Source organism: Oxyura jamaicensis, chromosome Z, assembly GCF_011077185.1.
Source record: "Oxyura jamaicensis isolate SHBP4307 breed ruddy duck chromosome Z, BPBGC_Ojam_1.0, whole genome shotgun sequence".
In the NCBI taxonomy this organism is placed as follows: domain Eukaryota; kingdom Metazoa; phylum Chordata; class Aves; order Anseriformes; family Anatidae; genus Oxyura; species Oxyura jamaicensis.
This window is the reverse complement of record NC_048926.1, coordinates 73,924,760-73,950,159: the sequence shown is the minus strand read 5'-3', so window position 1 is coordinate 73,950,159 and position 25,400 is coordinate 73,924,760. Positions and strand designations below refer to the sequence as shown.

The following is a 25,400-nucleotide window of genomic DNA, read 5'->3' as shown; positions in this document are numbered from 1 at the left end:
TAGTTTTTTTTCAGTGCATTTTCTTAATTATTTTTGCAGTGCATTTTTTTTTCCCGTGCATTTTCCTCATTATTTTTTAGTGTCCTTTCCTATTTTTTTCTGTGCATTTTCCTATCTTTTTTTCCAGTTCATTTTCCTAAATTTTTTCAGGACTCTTTCCTATTTTTTTCAATGGCCTTTCCTATTTTTTTTCCCCTCTGCTAGCTGCCCCCAGACCTTAAACCCCCCCCCGCACCCACCCCTCACCCCCCGCAGCACGGAACGCCCCTGGGAGAGCGACGCAAGCGCGCCCCCGGCACCCACGGCGGACACTAGCGTGTCTCTTCCCCTCTCCCGAGCCGAGCCGAGCCGTGCCGGAGGCAGGTGGCGCGGGCGGCGGCCGCAGGCCGGGGGCGGGCGGCTCAGGGCCGCTCTCGCTCCGCCTCCTCCGCCGCCGCCTCCGCCTCGTCCGCCGCCGCCTGGCAGCGCGGTGGCGGCGGGCAGGCTCCGGCAGTGGCCCCGCAGAGCCGAGCCGAGCCGGGCTGAGCCGAGCCGAGCCTTCTGCGGTCGCCGCCCGCCCGCCCCTGTCGCGATGTCGGGCGCGGCGCCCGGCGCCCCCAAGCCGCTGCCGTCCTCTGGGCCGAAGTCGCTGCGGGAGATGCCGCATCCCCTAGCCACATCCAGCAGCGAGGAGATGGGGCCGGCGCTCAGCCCCAGCCCCGACCTGCTGCTGCCCCGCGGCATCGTCGACAAGGTACGGCTGCGGGGGGGCTACTGCTTGCAGGGGGGGCATAGGGGAAGGGCCGCGGTTCTCCTCCTCGTCCCCTTCCCCGGCTGCACCCTTGTGTCCCCGCGGGCATACGAGTCACAGGGTGCTGCTGAGCCCCCTTGCGAGCACCCTGGGGTGCAAGGGCTAGGGCGAGGACTCTCTGCGAGGATTCTCTGCAATTTTGCTCCCCGGGGCTCAGCCCCTGCGTGGTTTCGTGCAGCAGTGATAGGCAAAGGATACTGTTGCACATGTGTGGGCCTCGGTCGCGGGGAAGCGCCTTGCCCATGTGTGGGCCTCAGACGTGATAATCCCCGGGTGTAAAAGCATCGTGGTGCTGCTGGCACACCAACTAATCTCCTGAGTGCTTAGTGTCCATGGGCAGACTTCCTGAAAAGCGTTCAGGTAGGGTTTCCTGGGAGCGAGGGTTGCCCAGAGTAAGTTTGGGCTGAAACTTTCAGGGTAGGAGCACCTCTGGGCCAAGTGCAGCATGCATGATGTATGCAGGGCTGACACAAGGTGCCAGCTCTAGCCCTGGTCCCGAGGAGCACACAGCTGCTGCAGGGCTGAGCAGACTTGCTGCCCCCTGGACACCTCGGGGCTGCCAGCAGTGCCCAGCATGACACACTCCCAGGCTCCAGAGGAATGGGCTGAGGTGGCCTCCATGTGTCACCTTCAGCTGCCCCGTACCTGTGTATACAGATGCTGCTGCTCATGCACAGAGCTGTCTCCTCGACCATTTGCCCGCTGCTGCTCTATGCTTACCAGGCTTACCTCCCTCTGGAAACACGCTCCTTTATCCGAGACGCTTGCCCAAGAGTTGATGGCTCTTGAGGTGAACTCAGAGAGGGTTAGATGCTGTAGGGTACTTCTCCCCATGGAAGATGGGATTTGCTCATGTAGCCCCTTTGCTGCCTGACTGACCTGCAGCAACTTGTTGGTGTTGGCAGCTGCCCTGCAGGTCTTGTAGCTGCCCAGGCTTCAGCCTCTGGCTGCGGTCAGCCAGCTTCCTCCACGATAGGGAGGTTTCTTGCCCAGTTTTTACACCAGCAACATAGTGAAGTCTGTCTTCTAGCAGCTTTATGCAGTGCTGTCCTGTTCGGGGTGCTTGGTGGCAAGGATGTGCTGTAAAGGGGAAAGCAAAAAGGGGCTTATGTAAGGGATTTATAGACTCGAGAGCAGTTCTCTGGTTGACCTGGAAATGGTACTGGGGTAATGAGCCTTGCAGAATAAAGGATTTCCAGTAGGAAGAGAGCAGCATTTTTTTTTTTTTTTTTCTCCGTCTAGCTGAATTAGCAGAAAAAGTCAAATATCTGATCTTTCTGATGGAAGCAGTCCAGCAACTCTGTTGTGTGAAGGCTATCCCTTCCTCAACTTAATATCTGCTGGACTGGCAAGAAACAAACGAGCTGACTTCTTTCTCACTTTGTGAAAAAGTTCAGTGAGCAAACAGGTGTTCCTAAACTTAAGGCAATGGCAAACTTCAGCTGTCTGCTCTGCTTATTTAGTAGTCTGGAGAGTGAGTGTGGTAAGTGGAGGTAAATAGAGCCTTTTAGGTGGTTAGTATCTCTCCTCATCTTGGTATCTGGTGGTGGGTTGCTAGAGAGGTTGGCTCTCTAATCTGTTCACAGCATGCAGATAGCTCCAGTCGATGGGTAACAGAGGGGGGTTCGTATTCATGTCTGACTCAGGTTTAAAGCTCTGCATCTGTTGTTTATTGATCCAAGAATAAGAGCTGTGCTCGTCTGTTCTCCTGGCCTTTCCACGTGTCTCTTTTGGAGGGTCTGGTGGTGACTGGCACTGCAGGAGAAGTTTGGGTTGAAGCCTCTCATGTCAAAGTGCCTCTGAGTCAGTAAGCTTCCGTAAGGAATACGGTCCATAGCCATGCTTATATGAGGACACCCCTCTAGCCGGGGGGTAGTGCAGTTGCTGACCCATGACCACGAACTGCAGGTTCTTGTTATCTGCTCTGAGCAACCACTTCCTAAACGCTGCTGCAAGATAAATGTAACTCCTGTCCTGAGGCTGGGATACTCTTGGAGGGGAAAGTGCAGGACCAGGGGAATTTCTCTGTCCTTAAAGCAGCACTTCAATTTCCACTGCCACAGATGTGTGGACTGAAGTGGTTGAACCTCTCCCATCACTGTTTTGTGTTCTGTAAAGCACGGTTTTCTTGCCTTTTGGAGCAGCTGAGTAAGGATGCTACCTTATTCTGAGTCAGAGGAACCTGGAGGACAGGAATGTTGCTTGCATGTATCTCGGTGTTTTATTTTTTTATTATACAAACTTAGCAATAATCTGGTAGTTTAGACCCTGCCTGACTTTAAAGTCTGACAAACCTTTGGTTTCTGTTTAAAAGCAGAGGCAAATGGCATTAGAGCAGCCGTGGGAAAGGGAAGGAAAACCGTCTGCTATTTTCTGTGGCTTCTCTGGTTCAGAGGCCCTCTGAGTGGCAATAGATGATTCTCAAGTACTTTGAGTCTTATCAAGAGGGCTACAGAATATTCATTGTCTGAAATAATGTCTTCATCCTGATGTGTAGGAGACAGCTGCTTTAAGAGCCAGGAGACCTTTATTTCTGAGCAGCATCTAGCCTCTTAAATGAAGTGGACTTATCTGGCTACATACTTAGGATTCACAGTGGTTCTGCAACAAACAAAACATATGAATTGTAAGCGCTTATCTCCGAAACATTTCTGTACTGCCCAGATCTTTCTAACCATAGCATTCTGCTCCCCTCAAGTCTAATTGCATAAAACATTGTTTGCCCTTACGTCTGACCACCCTGAGCTTTTTCAGGCTTACTTCCAGGCTACCCTTGGCAGCATCCAGTTGTGGTTGAAGCTGAGCCTGAACAGTGCTGACCCCCTGGTATTAGCTGAGAAGGAAACATGCAGGGGGAAGAAATCCCTCAGGGTACATGGCACTGTCCAGAGCAGAACTAAAGCAAGAGCTTGGTTTTGCAGCTCTTACAGAGCTTTTGGAAGGCATGTGTGCAAGCTGATTGAGGTCTGCTTTTCAGAGCAGATCTTCTGCAGATGGTGGTAAGACCAAGGGGAAGTGTCAGTGTGGATTTTTTTTTTTTTTTCTGGAGGAGAAAAAAAAAAGGAAGTTCTGTTTGTATATGACTACATCACTCTGGTTCACAAGTTTGTCTCTTTTGATAGTGAATTTGCCCTATCCTGACATTGAAGATAAAAGGCATTATTAAGAGCTTGCTGGGTTTGGAGCAGAGGTGAGATGTACATGGTGTACTGTTGTGTGATTTTATCCAAGTGTTTGTAAGATTTGGGTTACTAAATGTTGAAAGTGCCAAGCTGTGCAGAATTAGAAATAGTGTTCTGTATGGCTCACTTCTGATATCCTCTAGCTGTTGTCTTTGTAGTCCTTCTAGCCTTGTGTCATAGAAGTAGCTTCCTAACAGATTGGTGTTGTCTGTTCTTCCTGCGGTCTGCACTGAAACTGGCAGCTGTTGCACAGGGTGCTAACATTACAGTTCTGATTTCTTGCCTGCCACTCTGAAAGCCCTAATGTCCCACCTGTGCTGGTGTCACAGTCTGTTTGAATGTCTCCAATGTACAAGATAACATGCTCTGTATGTTGGACTTTATTTTATGAGCTCATTAGGAGGGAAAACAAACAATAGCTCAGTCCTCTCCGTACACGCTAGTCTAATGTGAATTCACTAATTTGCCACTTAATTTATGAGGTTTCTCACTTATAAGTTCTCTGACTTGTGACTTTTAACTTCCGTGCCTGTGAGCAAAATAGTTCCCTAGATGACAGTGAGAGCACTTATCCTTCCTCCTCTGCCATGGTTCAGGCGTCCCCTGTACCACACCAGGAAGCATGAAAACCTTAGAAGTCTAGGCTCTGTTGGATCCACTTCAGAAATGTTTGGGGTAAGCTGGCATATAAATACCTCACAGCTTGGAGATTTGGTCTATACTATTTCCATGGGTTAGTAGCTTCTGGAGAGACTGCTGACAATCAATGTACAAGAATTGTAACTGCAGGAGGCAGTGAGCTGCAGGTAATGGCTATGCAGTGACCTTTATCTCTTCCTGCCCCACCTGTCTTGCTTACCTGTTGCTCTTGCTTTGATCCAATGGTGCTGCTCCCAGCATATATCGGAACTTAGCGTGAGCTGTGTGCTAGCTAAAAGCAAAGCAGGAGCTGAGTGAACAGCCACACCTAGGGATCAGACTGGCTCATCCTCTTTTTGGACACCTCTGACCACCTGATACTGTCCTTTGTGGCCAGCTGCCTATAAGCTGTTTTGCTTTTCTTCTTGGAAGATGTGCATGACTTCTAGTTGGTTATATTAAGAGTAGACAGCTGAGCTGTGCTTCAAGGCTATTTTACAGGTAGTATGCATCAAGCAGAGTGAATGTGAATTACCAGCCTTGGTAAGCACAGCTTGAAATTTGCTATTGTGTGGAGGTGGCCATTAGAACTCCAGCTGGGAACTTCGCTGTACTAACTGAAAGCTTGCTTGCACGTGACCCTTTGCTCATCTGATTCACTACGGTGAACCCATAGGCCTGTGTTAGTGCCTGATGGAGTATAAATACTTGGTGTGGCTGCTGGAGTGCTTTTTGCTTAGCACTCGTATTCTGGTGGGGTGCCTGGCGGCTCCCTAACAGAAATATAGTGAGAGTCTTGAGCTCTACTTCCACACTATTGATGTTAACTTCATCCACCCACAAATGAAAGCAGTTTGCAGTATAATCTGAAAGCTTACACTAAATCTGCTTGGGCTTCTACAAACCTCTTTCTTCTCTGACTAAAGGAGAACTCTTAGACGAGTACTACATTTTGTTCTTAGAGTAGGCTGGAGGTAAATTCTCAGTCTTTGGAGAGACTGAGAATTACAAAAAGTTGGGAACCAAAGTGGGTGAACTCATGAAGCAATGTCAGCGTGGATGAACCAAACTTCATTCCAATTTACAGGAACGTGAGACTTGACAGTCATACAGTAGCTGAGGTTGGACGGCACCTTTGGATATCTTATAGTCCACCCCTCTGCTCAGAGCTGGGCGAGCTAGAGCAGGCTGCCTAGGACTCTGAAGTTGTTATTTGAATATCTTTTTTGAATATCTCAAAGATAGAGACTCCAACCTCTGGGATTTTTTTTATTTTTATTTTTTACGGTAAGGGTGACTGTCTTTTGGAATGCTTTTTTTCTGCCGTTGAAATACAGCAGATTTCATTTAAATATGTGCCTGCTGCTTCTTGGTCTGTTGAGAGGACTCAACAGTTGAGTTGCCAACTTCTGAACACCCTCCTGTCAGGTAATTATCCCCTAAGCATTCACTTCTCCAGGTGCACAGTCCCAGCTTTCTTTTCGTTTCCTCTTAAGACATGCTCCAACTCCTGATCTGTCGTCTTGTCCCATTGCTGGGCTTGTTCTGCTATGGTCATGCCTCTTGTACTGGGGAGCCCAGAAGAGGATAACACCCTCTATTTACTAATGATGAGACACAGGATCGCTTTCCTTCACTTGCTGGCAGCCATCTGCCTGAAGCAGCCCAGCAGGCTGTTGGCTTGCTTTGCCATGAGGTATATTGTTGGCTTATGGTTAACTTTTCCACCAGGATTTGGTGTGTGCATGTGCGTGTGGTGGTAGTTGTGTTATTCTTCTGCCAAGTTGCTTTTTTAAGCCAGAGGGACCTCAACATGGGGTTATTCCTGCCAGGTGCAGGACTTTGCACTTCCTCTTGCTGAATTCTTGTTGTATTTCATGATCTTCCTGCCAACCCGTTTCTCCAGCCTGTTGAAGTCCCTCTGAACTGCAATACAACCATCAGGCTGGCCAGGTGTTCCACCCAATTCTGTATCATCAGCAAACTCACCAAGGGTGTGCCCATTCCCATCATTTAGGTAATTAATGGGAATGTTTAACAGTAGCCCTGTTACTGACTCCGGATGTACTCAGCTGCTGACTGCCCTCCAGCTGGAGCTTGAGGGATCACAGCAATTCGAGCTCAGCAGTTCAGCCAGTTGAGTCCACTTCACTGTACGTGCGCCTAGCTTGTGCCTCATCAGCTTTTCTGTGAGGATGTTATGGGAGGCGGTGGTGAAAGCCCTCTTCAAGTTGAGATAAACAACATCAGTGCTGTCCACTTAACCAGCAAGCCAGTCATGTCCTTGTAGATATTATTGGGTTGGTTAAACATGACCACACTTCAATAAATCCACGCTGACTTCTTGTCACTCTGTCCTTCACGTGTTTCAAAATGGCTTCCCAATCTAATTTGCTTGATTAACTACCCTGGGCTTGAGGTGAGGCTGATGGGCCTGTAGATCCCTCGGTAAACCTTGGTGGAGAGGTGAGTGACATTGGTTGGTGCTGTAGTCCCCCACACTTTCTGTCTTCAGGAACCTCCCCTCATCATCATCATAAATTCTGTGGCTTTCTTCCCAGGTGAATGGGTAGGTTACACTACATAATGGATGTGAATGTCTTGAACTACACTTCCTAAGCCATGGAGCTTTTAGATATAAGCACTGAACTGCCACGTGCTTGTCTTGTTCCTACAACTTGAGTTTTGGATGGCTGTTTGAAGGAACTGCTGTCTCTTCCGTTGCTTGGTGTGTGTGCATGTGTGTCTGACAGGTCATTTCTAGGCAGTAAAAGAACTGACTCAAACCTGGCATGGCTTCCAACTTGATATCAGTGCTCTACCAATAGTCAAGCTGCTGGAGGAATCTAGTATCCTGTCTGTCTTAACGGTGGTGATTAGAACTGCTTTCTTTAGCTGTTTTGGAGGTGTCCCATGGCAGAGGGTTGAAACTGGGTGATTTTTAAGGTCCTTTGCAACCCAAACCATTCTGTGATCTTACTGAAAGGACAGAGTTCCTGTTTTCTTACCGTAGCCAGCCTGGGGTGTAATGGTGTGGAAGCACGTTCATCAAAGCATGGCATAGTTGCTTAGAATTGCCTTCATTATAGAAGTAGGAATTTATTGGTAAGGGTGCTTTAGTGATACCTTACCATATAGGTGCTCTAGTATTACAGTAAAACTGTATGTGGTGGTCTCTTTGTGATCCCTAGCTTCTCAGTACACCTAATTTATGTGGAATTTGCAATTCCTTTCTCTTCTGACCAAGGCAAAGAAATAGCTAACACTTGGACAAACACTTGCATTACAGTAACTGTCTTAGTAATGTTACCTTTTAAAACTTGCCATCTGGTAAAAATGAGCGTAGCTTCTACTGTACAACTGAATTACTACTTTTTGGGTCTTATTTTAACTTAATGGAGGGAGGGCTATACTTTGAGGTTTAATGCAGTGTTGCACAGCTTTCATAATCTTTTCAAAAGGATTGTTTTAGTGGTGGTTTAATGAGACAGCACAGAAAACATATTAAAAATGTACATACAGGAAGTCAGTTCTTAACTTCAGCTGGATTTTAGAAGGGTGAGTCTTGGCAATGGCTTTTTGTGAGCCATTGTGGAAAAAGTTATGCTTGGTGGTCGGAAAGAATCTTTTGGGCTGGAACTTCTTGGGCCTAGCAGAGCTACTAGATGCTCTCTGAGCTCCCTGATGGGGAGAAGGGGAGACTCTAGTACGTAGGATAAGCAGGTTAAAAGGCTCTCTTTGTCTGCTATTTGGGCACATCCTTCTCTATAGCTTCCTTAGGGGTTTGTGATAAATGTCAGGCAGCGTTGTCCCTGTAACTAATGATTAGAGGGGTAGAGGATAAAGCCCAAGGCCTTCCTGTTGACATACTGATCTGGGAGACATTAGCTCCAGGTTTAATCTGCAAGCTGTTGTCCCGGTGTCTTCTAGCATTGTGGGCTACTTCTGTGGTATCTCAAATAGATCATCTGGCTGTCACACTAGCCACTTTCTTCCTTATCTGAGATGAGAAGTTGGTCTCTGTAAAATAGGTCAGGAGATGAGACAGGAGCTCTTAAAGTGCAAGGAGATGCAGCTCAGTGTTGCTACATGAAAATCCATTTATGATCTCAAGGACATTTTAGATGCTGCAACTAGCATGTGCTTTCAGTATGCAGAAGGCAAAGCACCAATTAAAAATGGTATTTGTTCATGTGTATTTCTGAATTAACTTCACTGAGACCCGTTCTCTGCAGACTGTGAGCAAGATCTTAAATGCTGAGCTGTCCTGACTCCTTAAGCTGTGGCTGCCTGAGCCTGCTGTGCAGTGCAGCTGAGGCTCTAAGCTGTTGTGGCTGGGGAAAATCACTCCCATCACTAGAATGAAAGGGGACAGAAAACTGTCTCTGCATTCCACCCCCAATGTAAAAAAAAAAAAAAAAAAAAAAACAACCAACCAAGAACCCATACTTTGCAGGTGGTGGTAGATACGGCCTTGAGGTAAGAAACCTCATAGTAAATTCTTGAAAAACAAATGCATCTCTTTGTCTTACAGTGACTAAGGGCAAGGTAAGTCATGGCAGATAGCTACTAGCAACACTGCAGTGACAAGCTGGGGATGGAAAACATGCAGTGAGTTGCAGCTGTTTAATGAGAATTCCCAGTGCTGGACCAGCTTAAAGAACCATCTGACAGATTCACTTCTGGGATATATTTTATGGGAAAATAAAACTAGGGGGGTACGAGGAGGTGTTGTCTTCTGTTGTAGGTAAACTTTTAATGCCCAATCTGTTGATTCTTAGCCAAGTATTTCACAGAAATAATAAAGTGTCTGCCTGAATACTTATGCTGGGGACATGAATTTGTGGGTCTAGTTGAAATTGTTCTGAAAATAAAGTCAATAGTCCAACATACATACAACAGGAACTGAAAGACTTCAGCTGACAGCTCTGCTTATTGAATGTTCCTCAAAGCATAAATTGTTCTTGAGAACATCGCTGTCTTGTGACCACATCCAGAGCTTCTGCACTGTTTCTTCAATGCTGCCATAAGCAGTAGATGAGAAGCTACTTTGGAAGGGAGAATAAGAATAATTAAACAAATGTTTAATACTCTATTCTCCAGGAGAAAAAAAAAAAAAAAAAGAACTAAGTGTAAACAGCATCTGACTTCACTTGCTTCTAAATGATGTCCTAAAATTGAGGAGTGTGGACCTTCCTGTGAGGAACAGAACCAGCGTGACTGTCTAGGAAAAGAATAGTGGCAGTGGTTCATAGTGTTGTGAACGATCAGATGGCTTATGGGCCTGGCTCTTTGTTCTTCTGTGCTCTAACCTCAAGCTGACCTTAAGCCTGAAAAAACAAGCTCTGCTAAACTATTCTAACACTGTGTGTCCGATGAAAGCTAGTAGCCTTTCAAATCCAAAATACTGACATGTGACAAAGCTTCTCCCTGTCACATTTACCAAGGAAGCTGTTACTACACTGCCTCAAAGCTGTGTCCTCATGGGGAAGTGCTGCCTTACAGTACTTTAAAGGAACTGGCTTTATCCTTCTGAACGGCATCCTAGGATCAAAAAAAAACTACCTTTAAGTCTGTCTGCGTAGTTGGTCTCGCTTCTCAAGTAACTTTGAATGATAGGATGTGTTTCTTGAAAAGAATATGCTGCAGTGCAGGTATTGCTCAAGGGCAGAGAAGCCTCCTTCCCCTTGGAGCTGCACATGGTGTTAGCAACAGCTATTTTCTACAACTACAAGCTCAACGGTGAAAGCACTGACACATTTAGGAGTGGTAAATTAGTACTATAGACAATACTCAAACCCATGCTTATCTGGGTAGAATTGGCACCCTTGCTTTTTAGATGCTAGTATAAGGCCAGCTGGAAGTTAAAGTCTTAGTGGCTGCCAATACAAAGCTGTGTTCTGGATTGTCACCAAGAAAATCCCTGGAAAGATTTTAATCAATACTACTTATTGCCAGTGATCATCTGGGGCTCTTCAGGATTTATATGCCGACTTTCCTTTTGCTGACCACTATGCTCCTGGATCAGTATGCTACATCTGAAGTTGTGTGTGCTAGCTGTCTGTATGTGCCACATGGCTGTCACAAACCCAGGCCATATATATCAAGGGTGTTTCTGTAGACAAATTAGACTGTAAATCTCATACCTTGTTTTTTACCTGTTTCTCTCTCCAGATTAGCTGATTTTCATAGCGTGAGGAAATACTGCATAGGTGATTTTCCTCGCTTGCCTTCCTTGAAATGGAGAGTGAAGCAATTTATTATTATTATTATTTTTGTTTGAGCAGATAAGCACTTTGTTTATTTCCCCCTCATGGAGCAAATGCTATTCTGCTGGAAAATGTCTTGTTTATCAGCAAATGTGATAGAGGACTATCTCTCAAACTGCACCTGCATAAACTAACTCTGAGAGCTCCCCCAAAAACACACTCCTCCAGCTCTTCCAGAGCTTGAGATGAGAACATGAGGTGAATAGACGGTCTGGCTTGCTCTCATGAAACCCTACTGATGCTGTGGGAGGGAATGCTAATAATGCAGCCCATTTAAAATGGATAGCGCAAGAAACCCACATCATAATGCAATATGGAAATGTATCCTTGCCTGTTTAAACACAGTACTGACCAAGATAGAGTGCTTTTCAGCATTTTATAATCTTCTCTTTCCTTCCTGATTCTTCCTTCTCCTCACCTCCTTCCTTCCCCCCCCAAAAATATGAAAAACAAAAAAAACAACAACCCACATCTTTGCATCTGTTCGTGTTTATTGCACATATATTGCATGTTTGCATATATTAACAGCAATATAAATATTGCTGTTTGCTCTTGGGAGCATCTCAGCCATATCAGTACTTTGATATCACTGGTACCAGAAGATGAAGTCTGACCCAGCTAAATCTGCCTCTCCTACTAGAGCATGGACAGGAAAAAGTGATGCAGGATATGTCTGCAGAACTTTGACACAAAGCTGTTTGTCTCTAGGAGAAAGCAGTTTAGTTTAGACAAGCTTAACAAACTGTTCCATCTGTAATCAGATGTAAATCTGCCTTCTTGGATTGGGGATGACTCCTGGATTCAGTTTTCCTGGTCATGGTCTGATCCCTAGTTGCTGCTCTGCTTTTTGAAGGATCAGGGCTAAGGTTCCAAAAACAGACCTTTAAACAAAGTCCCGTGTTCGTTAGACATGCTAATTAAAGGTGCGCCTTAGCATGTTGGAATGGGTGATGCTCTTCCTGTGTGCACATAAGCCTTTTGATAGTACTTCAAGTCTTGTAACAAGCAATATTCTCGAAGCAAACTCCTTTCAGATGGATGTGGAACCTAATACAGCTAGAGGACCGTAATTAAAGTCTTGATTCAAGCGGTCTGCATTTTCTAAATGTTTCTGTAAACATGTAGCTTCTGCCATTTGTGTAGGTCTCTGTGCTCTGAGGTCAGAATGGAGTAGGGTCCTGCTGCCTGTTTCCTTCTGCTGCGGACTGGAAGGACAAAATGAGACAAGTCTGCTCTGCTAAAGGGTGCAAATCCAAGCCTGCACAAACATTAACTCTCCTGCTTTCCATCAGGTCATAGGCACTCTTCTGCTACTTTCTACAGCTTAAACATAACTGTGAACTAATCTTGCTGGGTAGTTGCCAGACTAGCTTTTTTTGCTTGGAAAGCAAGATAAAGCTTTCCGTGAGGATTCTAGTGCTTTGTAAACAGATGTAGAAGCTAACCTTGGATCTGGGAATGTTTCTTTGAAGAGAACAGTTCATCCTGTGGATGTGTAAAAATATCTCTTTGCATATTAAAATACCTTGCCACAGTAAGGAAGCTGTAGGATGAGGCAAGCGTCCAATAACTCCTCACTTTGCGTTCTGTTCAAAGGATAGGGGGAAGTGCATATTAGCCTAGTGAGAGTTAATTAGTCAAAAATATGTCCTATTCCTTTCCATGTAGCGTCCACTACAAATAACAACCTGTTTCAGCCACCAGGTGCTTGGTCCCAAAAGTGTTTTGGCCTTTGTGTGCAAGTAGCACAGATTATTACTAGTATTGAAGGATTTGTCTGAACTGCTGTAAAAACATCTGTGAGATTCCACTCAAGATCCTCATTTTTAAACTAACCCAAACTACATTTAATTTTGTGTGATATTGCACAGTTCCCATTTCAGACTAGTAAGAGGCCACTCTTAAGAACTCTGTGAGAAGAGACAGGCATATAGCCAGACCATACGAACAGATGGTCTGGTTGGGAATTGACACCTTCCTATAAGCCTCCATGCTGCATGCACAGGAAGGCTGGAAATAAGGCATATTGTTGCTGAGTCCCTGAAGACTTCTGTGACACAGTTAGGAGATCAGTTGTTGCTCTTGCTGAAAATACCCTTTGCAGGAAGCCCTTTTATGCCCGCAGTCTTGCTGTGCTTAGCTTGATGGTGTTGACTTATGGGAAAACAAACCACTAGATAAAATAACCCCTCCTATAAAATTTTGCTGTTAACCTGAGGGAAGAGGTGGGAATCCCATGACCTGCATGAGAAGGCTTGGAAAGTGCTTTTGTCAGTCATGTAGTGTCTCTGAAGTTTGCTCCAACATTTCTAGGTCCAGTCAAATAGGCAGAGATAGTTTTCCAAGTGCAGTACTTTTGTAAGGAGGAATGTGCCCAGGTCTTAAGTGGTACCAAGCTGCATGCCATTAGGATCAGCTGTTGCATCTGGAATTCTTGTGTTTTCTGCATTACTGAGGAGTCTGTTTTCGGGCAACTCGGACCTGCAGAGCAGAAATGCTAGTTTGAGTGATGAACTACAGAACAAAGTCATCAGGGCTCATGGCTTGGCAACGTGCTGTACTCTAACACCTATTTAAAATATCCTGAGAGTGAACTGATACGGTCTTTATCTAGTCACATCTCAGATGCAGCTTTCTGTTTTGATGGACAGAGTACCAGTGGTACCATTAGAAGTGCAGGAGTCATGCTGTGAACAAGTCTGTGAAGGCTCTTAACACAAGCCTTTTTAGCGTTCTTGAGAATATTTTACATTAAAACTATTTCAGCTTTCCAGTCGCCAGCAGCAGTTCTGAGTGCCTTGAAACACAAGGAGAAAAGTAGTTCAGATACTAGAAATGAAGCAGTGAGACTCTAAGAGTGGTACAAGACTGGTTGTGAGGTCACTGATGAAGGCAGGGTCAATGGAGGTTAACTGCACCACTTGCCTCTAAACAGCAATATTTCTAAGAGCCTCTAAATGTCTCTCATGTTATCTAATACCTGTTGAATGAGAACAATGTACTTGCAACATCAGGTAGCTTCAGGCTAACCCTTACCAGAGATGAGTTTATCTGTGCTTGGACCACCTTGATGAACCAACTCTTCCTTTGTGAGCTACTGCTTCGATAGCTTTGCTGTCTAGGTAAGCCATACACTTGCTAAGGCAGGACAGGTGGAAACTAACATTGAATTTTTAGAAGCTGGAGGATTGAGTGGCTGCTCTTAGCTCACTAAGAGACTTCATGGTCTTCACTTGAAAATAAGTCAATACCTGCAGAATTTTAGGCCATTTTTTTAGGCTTCAAGGGTTGAATCCTAGATGCATTCCCTGGTGTGTACTACTCCGCTGGTGGAGGCTGCCTTCCAGGAGACTGAATACCAAACTCTAGAGGTTTTATTTTATGTGGATCCAAGCTGTTCTGTAAAGCTAGAGTCTTGGAAAGTCTCCTGGGGGCATGAAGGATGTGGAAGATGAGATGAGCTGGAAACTTCCAAACTCATTCTGCATCTCACATGTGGACTTCAAGTTTATAAAATTCAGCTGAATTTTAAGCTTGGATTGAGCTCCTTGATAGGTTTAGGACCTGTTTCTGGGTAAGCTAAGCAGTCATGGTGTTTAGGCTGCATAATCCAAGAAAAGAATGTGAAGCTGCTTCCTTACCAGATAGCAACCTGTATAGTTGGCAGGGCTCGTGCATCTCCAATGGACAGCTAACTTCTACTTGCTCTGCACTGTAGGAAACCAAATCTTTGCTTCTAGAGTCATCTGGTCTCATATATCCATAAGCTTGTGTGTCTTGAGGGATCTGCAAACTCTGCAGGAATGTGTGAAGAGTCTGAGTGCCTGTAGGTAGTTGTACAACTATGCACAAAAGAAACAAGTGGTCACAAACCTAGGGGCCTGAATATTGTGGTATTTCTGCCATAGGTTGTGATCCAGGCTTTGCTAGACCTTCACCTGCTCTGCTTTAGGAGAAATTGTGAAATTTGAGGAAATCATGGATGCACTCTAGGACTTGAAATCTGTAGACAGAACCTGTCTCATTCCATTTACCTGGCCACCAGAAGCAGCCTTTCCTTCTCCCTCTTGTGGTTGGGCTCAAATTCGTGGCAGGATGACTACTGTAGCAGGTGCAGTTAGGAAGGGGAAGGCTTTTTTTAAATGATTATTATTATTTATTTATTTTTATCCATCCTCTGTGAAGAGCTTTGTAAGCTGTAGGAACCTGCTAGAACTTGGACAGTGTTGATCTCTGATAATGCAGCTAGGTAATTAAAACAGCGGATGAGCAGCTACTTGGCACAGTAAAGGTGAAACTGATGCATGAGTCTTTGGCACTGAAGTCAGACTCTTTGTTGTATGAAACAATATTAGTAGTATTTCAAATGCTCACGGGTATAACTACGCTGATAAGGAATGGTGCAGATGGCTGCAGATCTCTTTTCCTGCCAGGCTTTGCAGGACTGACTCCTCTTTCTGTGGTAAAAGTAGACTAGAACAGATGATGCAGTCTTGCTTCCCCAACTGCAAAATATCCAACAAGTCCAATGGAAGAAAGCCAGTGCCAATTAACATAAGGAGGAAGTGCTCTGTCTCAGGATTACAGCCTGGGATAATTTAGATTGCTGGGCCATCTGCTGTGACACTTTAAAGCCTAACTCTTTCTAGCAATAGCTGAGACTTCAGCAAAGGGATCCAGCCTGCTCCCAAACATAAGGCTCCAGCAGTCATGATCATTGTTTCTTATCTTGTGCAGTTAGCTAGGAGGCTCCGCCCATTACTGAGGACAAATGCTTGGCTTCTAACTTGGCCTTCAGCTGCTGAAACCTATCCAAGTAGCAAGGCACAGTGCCATCCATGACTTCCCGGGGAGGGCTCTGCCACCACGGAAGAAGCTGTATAGCACAGTACAACTTTAAATGCACAATTCCTCTGTCCTTTCCCCTCACCACAGCTATCAGCACTCCTGCTCCTAACAAGGTGGCATCACAGTGTTACTTGACCTAGACCTGGAGTGGATTTCATCCTGGGCTGAAATTAGTAAAGTTGTCACAGCCTTAATGCTAAGACATGAGACATCGCACAGAACCCATGGCTGCAAGAACATGGTCGAGGAGACTGGAGTAGATTCCAGCCTTCAAAAACTTGTGTCCTGCTTAAAAAGTGTAAGATGTGTTAGTGTGATTATTGTCGTCCCCTAGCAGGATTAATTGACGAAAGTCCCAGATCTCATGCACGTGGCCGTAAGCTTCACCTCTTGTCCTTCCTCCAGTCGTTCTAACACCTTGATATAGCATTGTTATATTTTAGGCATATTCCGTTGTACTCTTTAAGCTGTCATTTGGAAGGGTTTTCAAGAATCTCTTTTACAATCAGGCATAAACTGTTTCCAGAAGTTAATTCATTTCCATACTGGAATCTTAGGACTTGACTTTCCGCAGTTCTGGCACAACTTGTCTGACACTAATGCTTACTGCATGTGGGAAATGAAGAGCTACCTGTACCTTTTGGAAATAATAGCCCTGGGGCACCGTAGCAGCTGTAGACAAATCTTTCTTTGCTCTTTACTTTGCTCAGCCAAATTCTCCTGTCTAGCTGAATTGCAGATTTTCTGAACCCATCTTCTCATAATCCTGTCATGACTTCTGTTTGCTCTGTTTTCCTGAGTCTAACAGAACTCTTTATCTTTTGCGTTGTTGTATCCATGCATCTTCCTGTTTTACAGGCTACTGTTAGGTTGAGTCTAAGCCATATGCTTATTCTGTAGTTCAAGATGTCTGCTTCATGTATGAGCTGGCAAGCTGTGCCATGTTCATCCTGTGAGGACAAAGAGTATCTGAGTGCCTTACCTTCTGATTCTCGCTAATTTGCGAGTTAAATCTGCAGCATTTCATCTGTTGGCAACCACTTCTGAGTGGTTTCTGCTGTAAGAATGCATCTAACCTCTCTGTCAGTAGGCAATAGTTCAGACCAGCCCTTCCCAAAATGTCTAGGCTCTGTCATTCCCCAACCGAGAATATACTTCCCTCCCTACTGCACAAGCCAGTCCTCAAAGTGAAGAACAAAGTGAAAAGAAGAGCCTTGTGTCTTTGGCACTTTCTAATACTAATGTCAGATGTTCCTACGTATTATACAACTCGTCACATGCTGTCATCTAGCTCAGCTGAGAAACCAGAGCAGAGAGCACATGTGAAGTTTACTGTGATATTTATGCAAAGTGGAGTAGGTTACTAGCTGTATGGAACAGTTGGTTTATATCAAGTTGTAAGACTTGAAGATGTGGGGATGTAATAAGTTTTATCTATGAGAACTTTTTTTCTTTTCCTGCTGAGTCAGTTTCAAGGAATTACAGACTTCCCAAACCCTTGTGGTCCTCTTTCCAAAATGGTCATTTACAGGTTCTTTTAGCCTCCGTCTTCCCTACACACTGTATGATGCTCTTGGAGTTGTGAGGACCTCTCCAAAGCACCGAGTTTCCATGGGCCCAAAGACTCCATAAGGGAGCTGTGTATAGATGCAGTTAATGAACTGGCTGGAAAGCCTCTGATTACAAGTTTGCCCTCCTGTCTCAAATACGGGAGCCTCCAGAGGGAAAGATTGACTCATACCAGTGGACTGAATTGTTGCCACTTTGCCTGAAGCCTGACATGTAAGTAGGTCTCCTGATTTGCCTAGCTATTTTTATTTTCAGCGTCTGAGTTGGTTCACTGCTGGTTCAACAATATTTTTACTTCCTCACAGAAATAAACTGTGTTGGTCTTTATTAAGGGGAGGTAGAGTAGTAATATGCTTTCTTTGCAATTTACAATTTAATATTCAAACTTCAAACCTTGAGGGACTGCCCAGGTGCCCTGGTGAAGGCTGATCCTTGGAGCTGCTGAAAGAAATAGTCTGAAAATAGCCAGAAAGAAATAGAAATACCACTGTAGCTTGTCAATGGCATCTATAAGAACACTGTATTTCACGGTGAATCTGTTCGCTTATCAAAAATGTACTGTTTTTTTCTTTTCCAAAACAGGATCTCAGTCTACCCAATGGCACACCTGTTGACACATCTAGCCCAGCTTCCTCCTCATCTCTTCTCAACAGACTACAGTTGGATGATGACTTGGATGGAGAAACTAGAGACCTGTTTGTTTCTGTCGATGATCCCAAAAAACATGTCTGCACAATGGAGACATACATCACATACAGAGTTACAACAAAGGTACAAAACAATGTTTTCCTGTCCTATTTTTTTTTTTTTTTTTTTTTTTTTTTTTTGCCTTAGGGTTTGTTGGTTTGGTTTTTAAGGTATATTTTGGATGTTTATGCTTTTAATTGTTTTGCTTCATCTTAAGGACAAAAACTTGGTGTCTTTTAGTACCTTGTAATTGTGTTGGCACTTCTCTTACCAGAACTGTTACTGCTTCAGTATATGAAACAATTTAAAACTTTTAATGTGTCAGCTTAGATCTTGTCTGTGGTTCTTAAATAGAACTGTTTGTGAACTTGAAAAGCCAGTTTCTTTAACTTGAAAGATTTTTCATATAAAGTAATCTGACACTCATTTGGTTTGAGTTACCTCCACTTGAGGGGAATGTGCCTTGTTTATTCACTGTTAATCTTGCATTTAGTTTTTTAACTGTTCTCCGAAATTATTTAAGCTCACTGCTTAAGTGTCCATCACACTTCTTCTGTCAGCCATTTATCTAAATCATGATATAATCTTGATCCTCTACTGTAAATTAATCTCCATGCAGTTGTTGATACAGGTAGCTGCTGTTAAAGCTAGGTAAAATACCCTCAGAATGCTATTGCTTCTCAAAAAAATAGTGTAGTGTTTTTTTTTTAGCATATGTTGTAGCTCAATCATTAATGTAACTAATTACACTAATAGGAAAAGCAATCTGGAAAGTCCACTGCTCTCACAACTGGAATTTTAATTTCTGCTAACTAGACGTCCTCATTAATATCAACTTCTTGGTGATGTTGACATCTGGTTGGGGCACTTGTAGTTACCTAAGGTGAGACGTTTTCACTAGCTTCACTATGACTATACTTTATCCACTTGTCCAGAAAGATTAACATTACCATGGCCTACTTAGACTGCACTATATACCAGAGAGAATATTTTCCTTTGGGGCAGAGAAACCTTTACAGGCCACAGAAACTTTTTTAAAATGTCTGCTCAGAAGTTCTGCTTTCAGGTTGCACAGGGTAAAATGTAGTCCCTTGAAAATAGCACCTATCTCTTACTTCAGGCTTAACTTAGGCCTGCCATTCTTAGTTGCTCTAAGTGTCATAATCTTGCAAAAAAATACCTTATCTTAACCACTAGAAAATGCAGAAAACTTGTGTATGGTGCGACTCAGCCCTTGGCTGAGATCAGAAGGAATGGGAAGTGTAACGTGAAATGCTGCTTCCCACAGTCTAACAGTTACATTTGGCTAAAGCCCTTCCTGCCTTGAGACCTTGTTATTATGTCAAGATAAAGTATCTCTACACAGTGACATCCTAATCATGTTCTTCTGCTTGGAAGCCTATGTTTCATATGAGTCCCCTTTCTTCTTAAACCGGAACCTAGAAGGTGTGTAAGGTATTTACCGTAGAGCAGATTTATTACCCAATAATGCCTTTCTCTAGAAACAAAACTAAAAACAACCATGGATTTTGCATAGCTACCTACCCATAGATGTTCCTGCATCTCACTGTAGTGCATAAATCTGCTATATCATACCATTACAATGCTATTATGAAACAGTGCCAAATTCATCCTCATCACTCACCATGAACACCTCACCTGTTTGAGTATATAACTTCTTGTAAACTTCTGGAAAACCTCTAGGGTCAACACCTCTAGTACTGTCTACTATTGTTTAAAAAAGACTGGTTGGATGTTTAGCAGTATTAATGATCTGACTCATTCTTGCTATACAAACAAGTCATCTGTGATGACAAGCTAATTGCCCAGGCAGCTATTGTAGCTGAAAGCATTAATTAAACGTGGCAAAAGCTGCATAGGAATAATCCTTAAACAGTGATCAGCATAGGTGTTGATGTTTCAAACTCTAGGTTGTAGATCAGAGCTCTGTAGCAAGCCATGTTCCTGCCATCTGTTTAAGGGCATGCCTTTCTACCACCTCTGCTTTCTTGCATTAGAGGGGTTTGAGACCCCTTGAAGGGCTAAAAGGGTCTCTGATGGCTCTGGATGAGGAGGCAAGGATGAGGATGGCTGCTTTTTCTTTTTTTGTGTGTGTGTGCGTCCCCGCTCCACTTAAGAATGCTACTGGAACCCCAAGGATTTGGATAAACTTAGGTCCTAGAATCAGTTATGTTGAAGTCTTCCCTGCTGTAAAAAGCAGCATCACAAGATGGAAGAGGGAAATGTAATTGCCAGTACTGGAGCACCATAACATAAACTTGTATCTCTGACTGGAAGCCATTGTAGAGGAATAATACAACCTTACTACAGTCATGTTTTCTATTTCTTCCCCTTTTTGTCTTTTAGAAAGTTCTTCCATTTCAACAGCAAAAAAGACAAGTCTTGCAGTATGCCCCTGATTTACTATGTATTGATATCTTTGTCAGCAGGTAGTGGTGGATGAGGAAGGGGCCAAAACAATGTCTTGCAGTGAAACCATGAAGGAAGTGTATAGTTTACTTGGTCCTGCTTGTACCCCTGCTTTCACAGCTTCCTAATAAGAGCCAGATAACATTCCTCAGCCTGTCTTTGGGATAAACACTTTTAGAGAAAGTTTTCTTTAACAGCAGGATAACAATCCCCAAAAGAATGGGGACAGCAAATCAGGCTTGGCTCTGCTGACAGTCTTTTGTACCCTGTTTACTTCTTGATAGCAATGGTTTTCTTAAATGAAGAGACTAGTGAAGCCAGAAAGAGCAGATGGGTGAAGCTTGTGCTGGAACTTTGGCCTTGGCTGTAATCACTGAAGTGTCTCAGGTGTTCTTGATGATACCTTTGATCCCTCTACAAGGTTTTTTTTTTTTTTTTTTTTTTTTTTTTTTTTTTTTACTGAGAAATGAGGGGGAAGATCAATCTTACCTTTATGCTATGTAGTCATCTCTCCTGACATAAATATAGGAGTGCTTCTAATTCTGCTTTTGCTGTGCTTTCTAGGAAGCAAGGCATTCTTCTGTGCCTTCTTCCATGGAAGTCTGAACAGCTATGTGCCATTCCTCAGTGTCATGCAGTTGCTCTGCAGGCTTGAATGGAGAATGCAGGCTTCAATTGTATACCTCTGAATTGACTTGAATTCAGTCAATGCTGAAGTGGAGGTCTTGTTTTCTTTTTCATATCCTTCTGCCCTTGCTTCCAGTGCTTGCATTGAGTAGACCTGAGTGCATGAAACAGCTTGATCTGTAGAGAGGAGAAGACTTAAGTGCTCTTTTTCAAACAGGCTGAGGTATGAGAGGTGAACAAAACTATGAACAACTAAGAATACCAACCTTCCTACCTTCCCCCCTGCCATTTTACTGTTTTTCTCATAGAAGATTCTGCCCCAGTCCTAAACAGTAACATGGGGGAAATACTTAAAATGTCTACCAAGTAAGAGACTAGAACTAGGGTGGGAAAATAAATACTTGCATATAGTTGTCACGTACTGGCTTTAGGTTTGGCTGCTAAATGTTTTCAAGAAGAGAAGAAACACCAAGATTTGGTGTCTGCCTTAATACTGCTTTCAACAAGAGGTAAAACTGTCTGTTACCCTTCCTGCTTTTCGACAGGTAAAATGGAGCCTGGAATACTGCAGTGCTGACTTAGTGGAAGTGTGCTGGAGTCTTCAATAAATCCCTGGAAATGTCGTACATTGGCCGAGGTTGAGATGGGCCACATAAATTTCTCAGCTTCCTTTGGGAGAGATGTGTGTCCTTGCAAAATGAGACTTATGAATCCTACTAGGAAAGCAGGAGGAATGCAGCTCTGTCAAAAATGTACACACTTCACTTGCCATCTCTGGATGGTGGCAAGACACTCTTGCATTCTTTGTGCAATATGGAAAAAATAACTTCTGCTAAGCTAATGGACAACTTGATCTGAAGTCCAAATTCTTTCAGCATTAGTGAGGTGTGGTTAAAACCTTCAAAGGCCCTTATGTTGTGCCCAAATAGTCTTGACAAGCTTATTTGCTGTCTAGATTTGACAGGCCATACAGCGAACATTGAAATGCTGATGAATATGATGTGTTTTCATCTGGTTCCCTTTGAGAAACAAAGCCTGATACATGGAAAACTTCAGAAATCTAAAGGCAACAGGAGCAGTTCTCTAGAGACAAGTGATAACTGATGTTAAACTTGTATAATGGGACTGAACCTGCTCGAATCCTGCCTCCCTGCTTGTAGACTAGGTAGGACCTAATGGTTTTCCTTAACTTTTAGCAGACTACTGTTTAGTAAGGTTCTCAAAACTAACAGATGGGACACTTCACTTTCATTATGCTACAGAGTAAGACACTATAGTGTGTAAACATGCCAATTACTTACTGTATGAGCTCTTTTCAGAGGACTTTGCTCAGTCACAGCCAGTTCATAAAAAAGAAAAACACTCTCCCTACAGTGAAATGATTACCTTTTTATTTTAAATTCATGTGGTTTTGTGTAAGGCTGAAATACAGCTGCCCTGCTAACAGAGCAAAGCAGTCAGCACCACTAGCTGATGAGGGCTCTCTACATGTGTATGCGTTGTCTTTCTCCAGCGTAACTCTGTTCAATATCATACTCCAAACAAGTGAAAATGGTTCATATGAAGTGTCAAAAACTTCATTTGTGCTGAGGCACTTGGCCACATTAAATAAATTGGTGCTGCTCTAATGTGTGGCTGGCTAAAGCACAAATCCACAGTGAATATCTAAGTCTTGGCAGTCTTTCATTTGCAAGTATTTGTGCTCCTTTGGTGAGCATTCATTATGTCAGTCCATGTACTTAATTGTTATACCTCTTACCATACCTATCAGGTCAGAACAAGGATGGACAGAGCTTGGTGTCTTCTCTTCATTACTCTATGCCTTCCTTTTCTAGAAAACAAACCATTCCATAGGTAATATCGTATTAGCATGGTGTTTATTGTGTATGAAAGCTGCAGTGGCTAGGAATAGCGAAGAAACCTGGTGCTTCTGAAACCTGGTGCTTCTCAGTGGGATATGATGGCAAAGGCTATCTGCCTTCCAGTAAGGGCTGTCCCACTACCAGGTTCTTTAGCAGAGCCTCCTGCTTGGGACATAGTTTCATTAGTGCTGCTTGACAATTGCAATACATGCTGTGTGAGCATCTGCATAGTCAGCTTTCCAGGCTACAGGCTGTTCAAGGATTTGATACAACAATTGCCACTAGTTTTTCTGCATACCTACCTTCTGTCTCAGACTTGTAATGGCAAATTTAACTCCTTGCCCTAAAGAATGAAAACTTTAATGATTTAACTTAGGGTATTGATATCTGAAACGTGGCATGCACGAACTTAATACGAACAAACTTTTCTCCCTCTCAAAAATCAACAAAAATCATCCTTCGGCAGACATAGCAATGGCTTATGTTCTAATCTTATAGCCTTGAATGAACATAACAAGCTTGTAGTTTCCAGAATACAGAACAGTGGTGAAACTTTACTCACCCACAGTGAAGAATAAACAAGGCATAAAATATCTTTGCTTTTAATTCTTGATTGCTAAGTCCTATCCTTGGAATAAAGATCATACATTCTCTTCTCATGGAAACTGCCAAGAGATTAACATGATGCACAATGCTCTCTTCTTCCTAGATCACTCCTATAAAATTTACTTGACTAGAAAATGTAATGAAGTACCAGTAAACTTTAAGAATACATCAGCTTAAAGTAGACATTTTTCTTACTGCTCTTTCCCTCTGCTCAAAAAGGATGTTTCTTTCATGCCACTTGCAAACTGCATTTTGGGGTGGAGTCCTAGTGCAAAGCTTGTCTGTCCTCATCCTTGCCAGTGATGGCATTTACTCCTAAGATCTGAGATGAGGGGTCTCACTGTACACTAAGCTTCTCCTGTTCTTGTTTTCCAGACCACACGAGCTGAGTTTGATTTGCCAGAGTATTCTGTGCGCCGGAGGTACCAAGACTTTGACTGGTTGAGAAACAAGCTGGAAGAGTCTCAGCCAACACATCTCATTCCCGTAGGTAGTAAGCAAGAATCTGCCACTAAGGACAATTGTATGTTTGTCTTTGAAAGGTGTAATGTCTCTTTAACTACAATACTTAATTCAGTCTTCTGCTAATTAGCAGAATGGGAAAAGCTGCCCATTTTTGACTGATTAGGAAACTTAGATATTTTTCTTAGTTGAGACACCTGAGAGGTGAGCTTTGGCAGCCTCCCATAGGGAAATATGGTTAGTAACAATTCTTGTCCTGGCATAAGTAGAATGTGCTTGACTTGCTTGCACAATTATTACATCTACATTTCTGAGTATCTCAGGCTTACAAAAAGCCACACAGGTGTTTCAAGTGCTAGTTTTAGTAGTATGCAAGATGTCCTTTTGAGCTGGTTTTAAAGGGTGTATTTCAAGATCACTTGTGATTTAAGAGCACAGACTTAAAAATCTTAGACTTAAAAATCTTAGCCTGTAGCTTGGCAGCTATTGCATACATTCAGTAGGCAGAGGACTAGCTAAACTACTGCACCCTATCTGTCTCAGAAGCTGGCACTCTGGCCACCTTTTGTCATGTCAAGAGGTTACTGATCTTCAGAAGTCTGTATTTCAAGCTTTAGAAAATGTGATGTAGGAAGACTGTGGTATCGCCACCATCAGGTCTTTTGAACAGGGAAATCCAAAAAAGCCTATAGTAGGTACATTGTGGAGAAATAGCAACACTGCCAGCATACCCCCTTACTTGCACATTTGGTATGGTGGCATTTTTTTTTGCTCTCCCTCCCTCAAAAAGGAATAGACTTTGTGAGAAGTATTCAGTTAGGCTGTTCCAGGACAGAGAACTATTTAAATTCTTAACTTCTCTGAGACATGCTTATAAGTGGAATAGTGGTTCAGTCTCTCAAAGATACTGAGCTTGTCCAGTGTTAATGTCAGCTGCCCAAGCTGTTTGTGTTTTCTCCCTCCTTGTACTCTGAGCAGCTGCAACTGTCCAGGTTAAGCTTCTACAAACTTCTGGGCCTACTTGCAGGCTGCCAGTCCTGCCCGAAGGCAGCGTGGCAGTCAGCTGATAGTCTAGCAGCAGAAGGTGATTCAAACCAAGGGAATCAAACAGCTTTGTGACCTGGGATTCGATGCACACTGGACTGCACATTTGGTTAAAATGTCACAAGTTTCTCTAATGCCAGACTCAAAACCTGCTGCAGAACAAGGCAATCTCTTAAGCCACCTCTTCTAGAATATGTGGGAGTTGAAGGTCACGCTGCCTTTTTGATATGCCTGTGCACAAATGCACTCTAAATAACAGTTACGGAATTGCCTATTAATCTCCTCTATACAGTGGTAAGATGAGGAAACTGATGAACGCTTTATGTATTTATTGCCTAAAAGTAGATGGAATACAGAGGCTAATGGTAATTTCAGGTGCACCATG

General features: G+C 43.5%; 1 protein-coding gene across 1 annotated transcript in view; it reads left to right on the top strand.

Moving 5' to 3' along the window:
• The first annotated feature begins 349 nt into the window (after positions 1-349).
• Positions 350-25,400, top strand: part of SNX30 (sorting nexin family member 30) — a 51,363-nt gene continuing 26,312 nt past the window's right edge. The window contains exons 1-3 of the mRNA XM_035309277.1: positions 350-733; positions 17,880-18,068; positions 23,885-23,995. Coding sequence (XP_035165168.1) covers positions 572-733; positions 17,880-18,068; positions 23,885-23,995 — 462 coding nt within the window. The 5' untranslated portion in view covers positions 350-571. The remainder of the gene's footprint in view (positions 734-17,879; positions 18,069-23,884; positions 23,996-25,400) is intronic.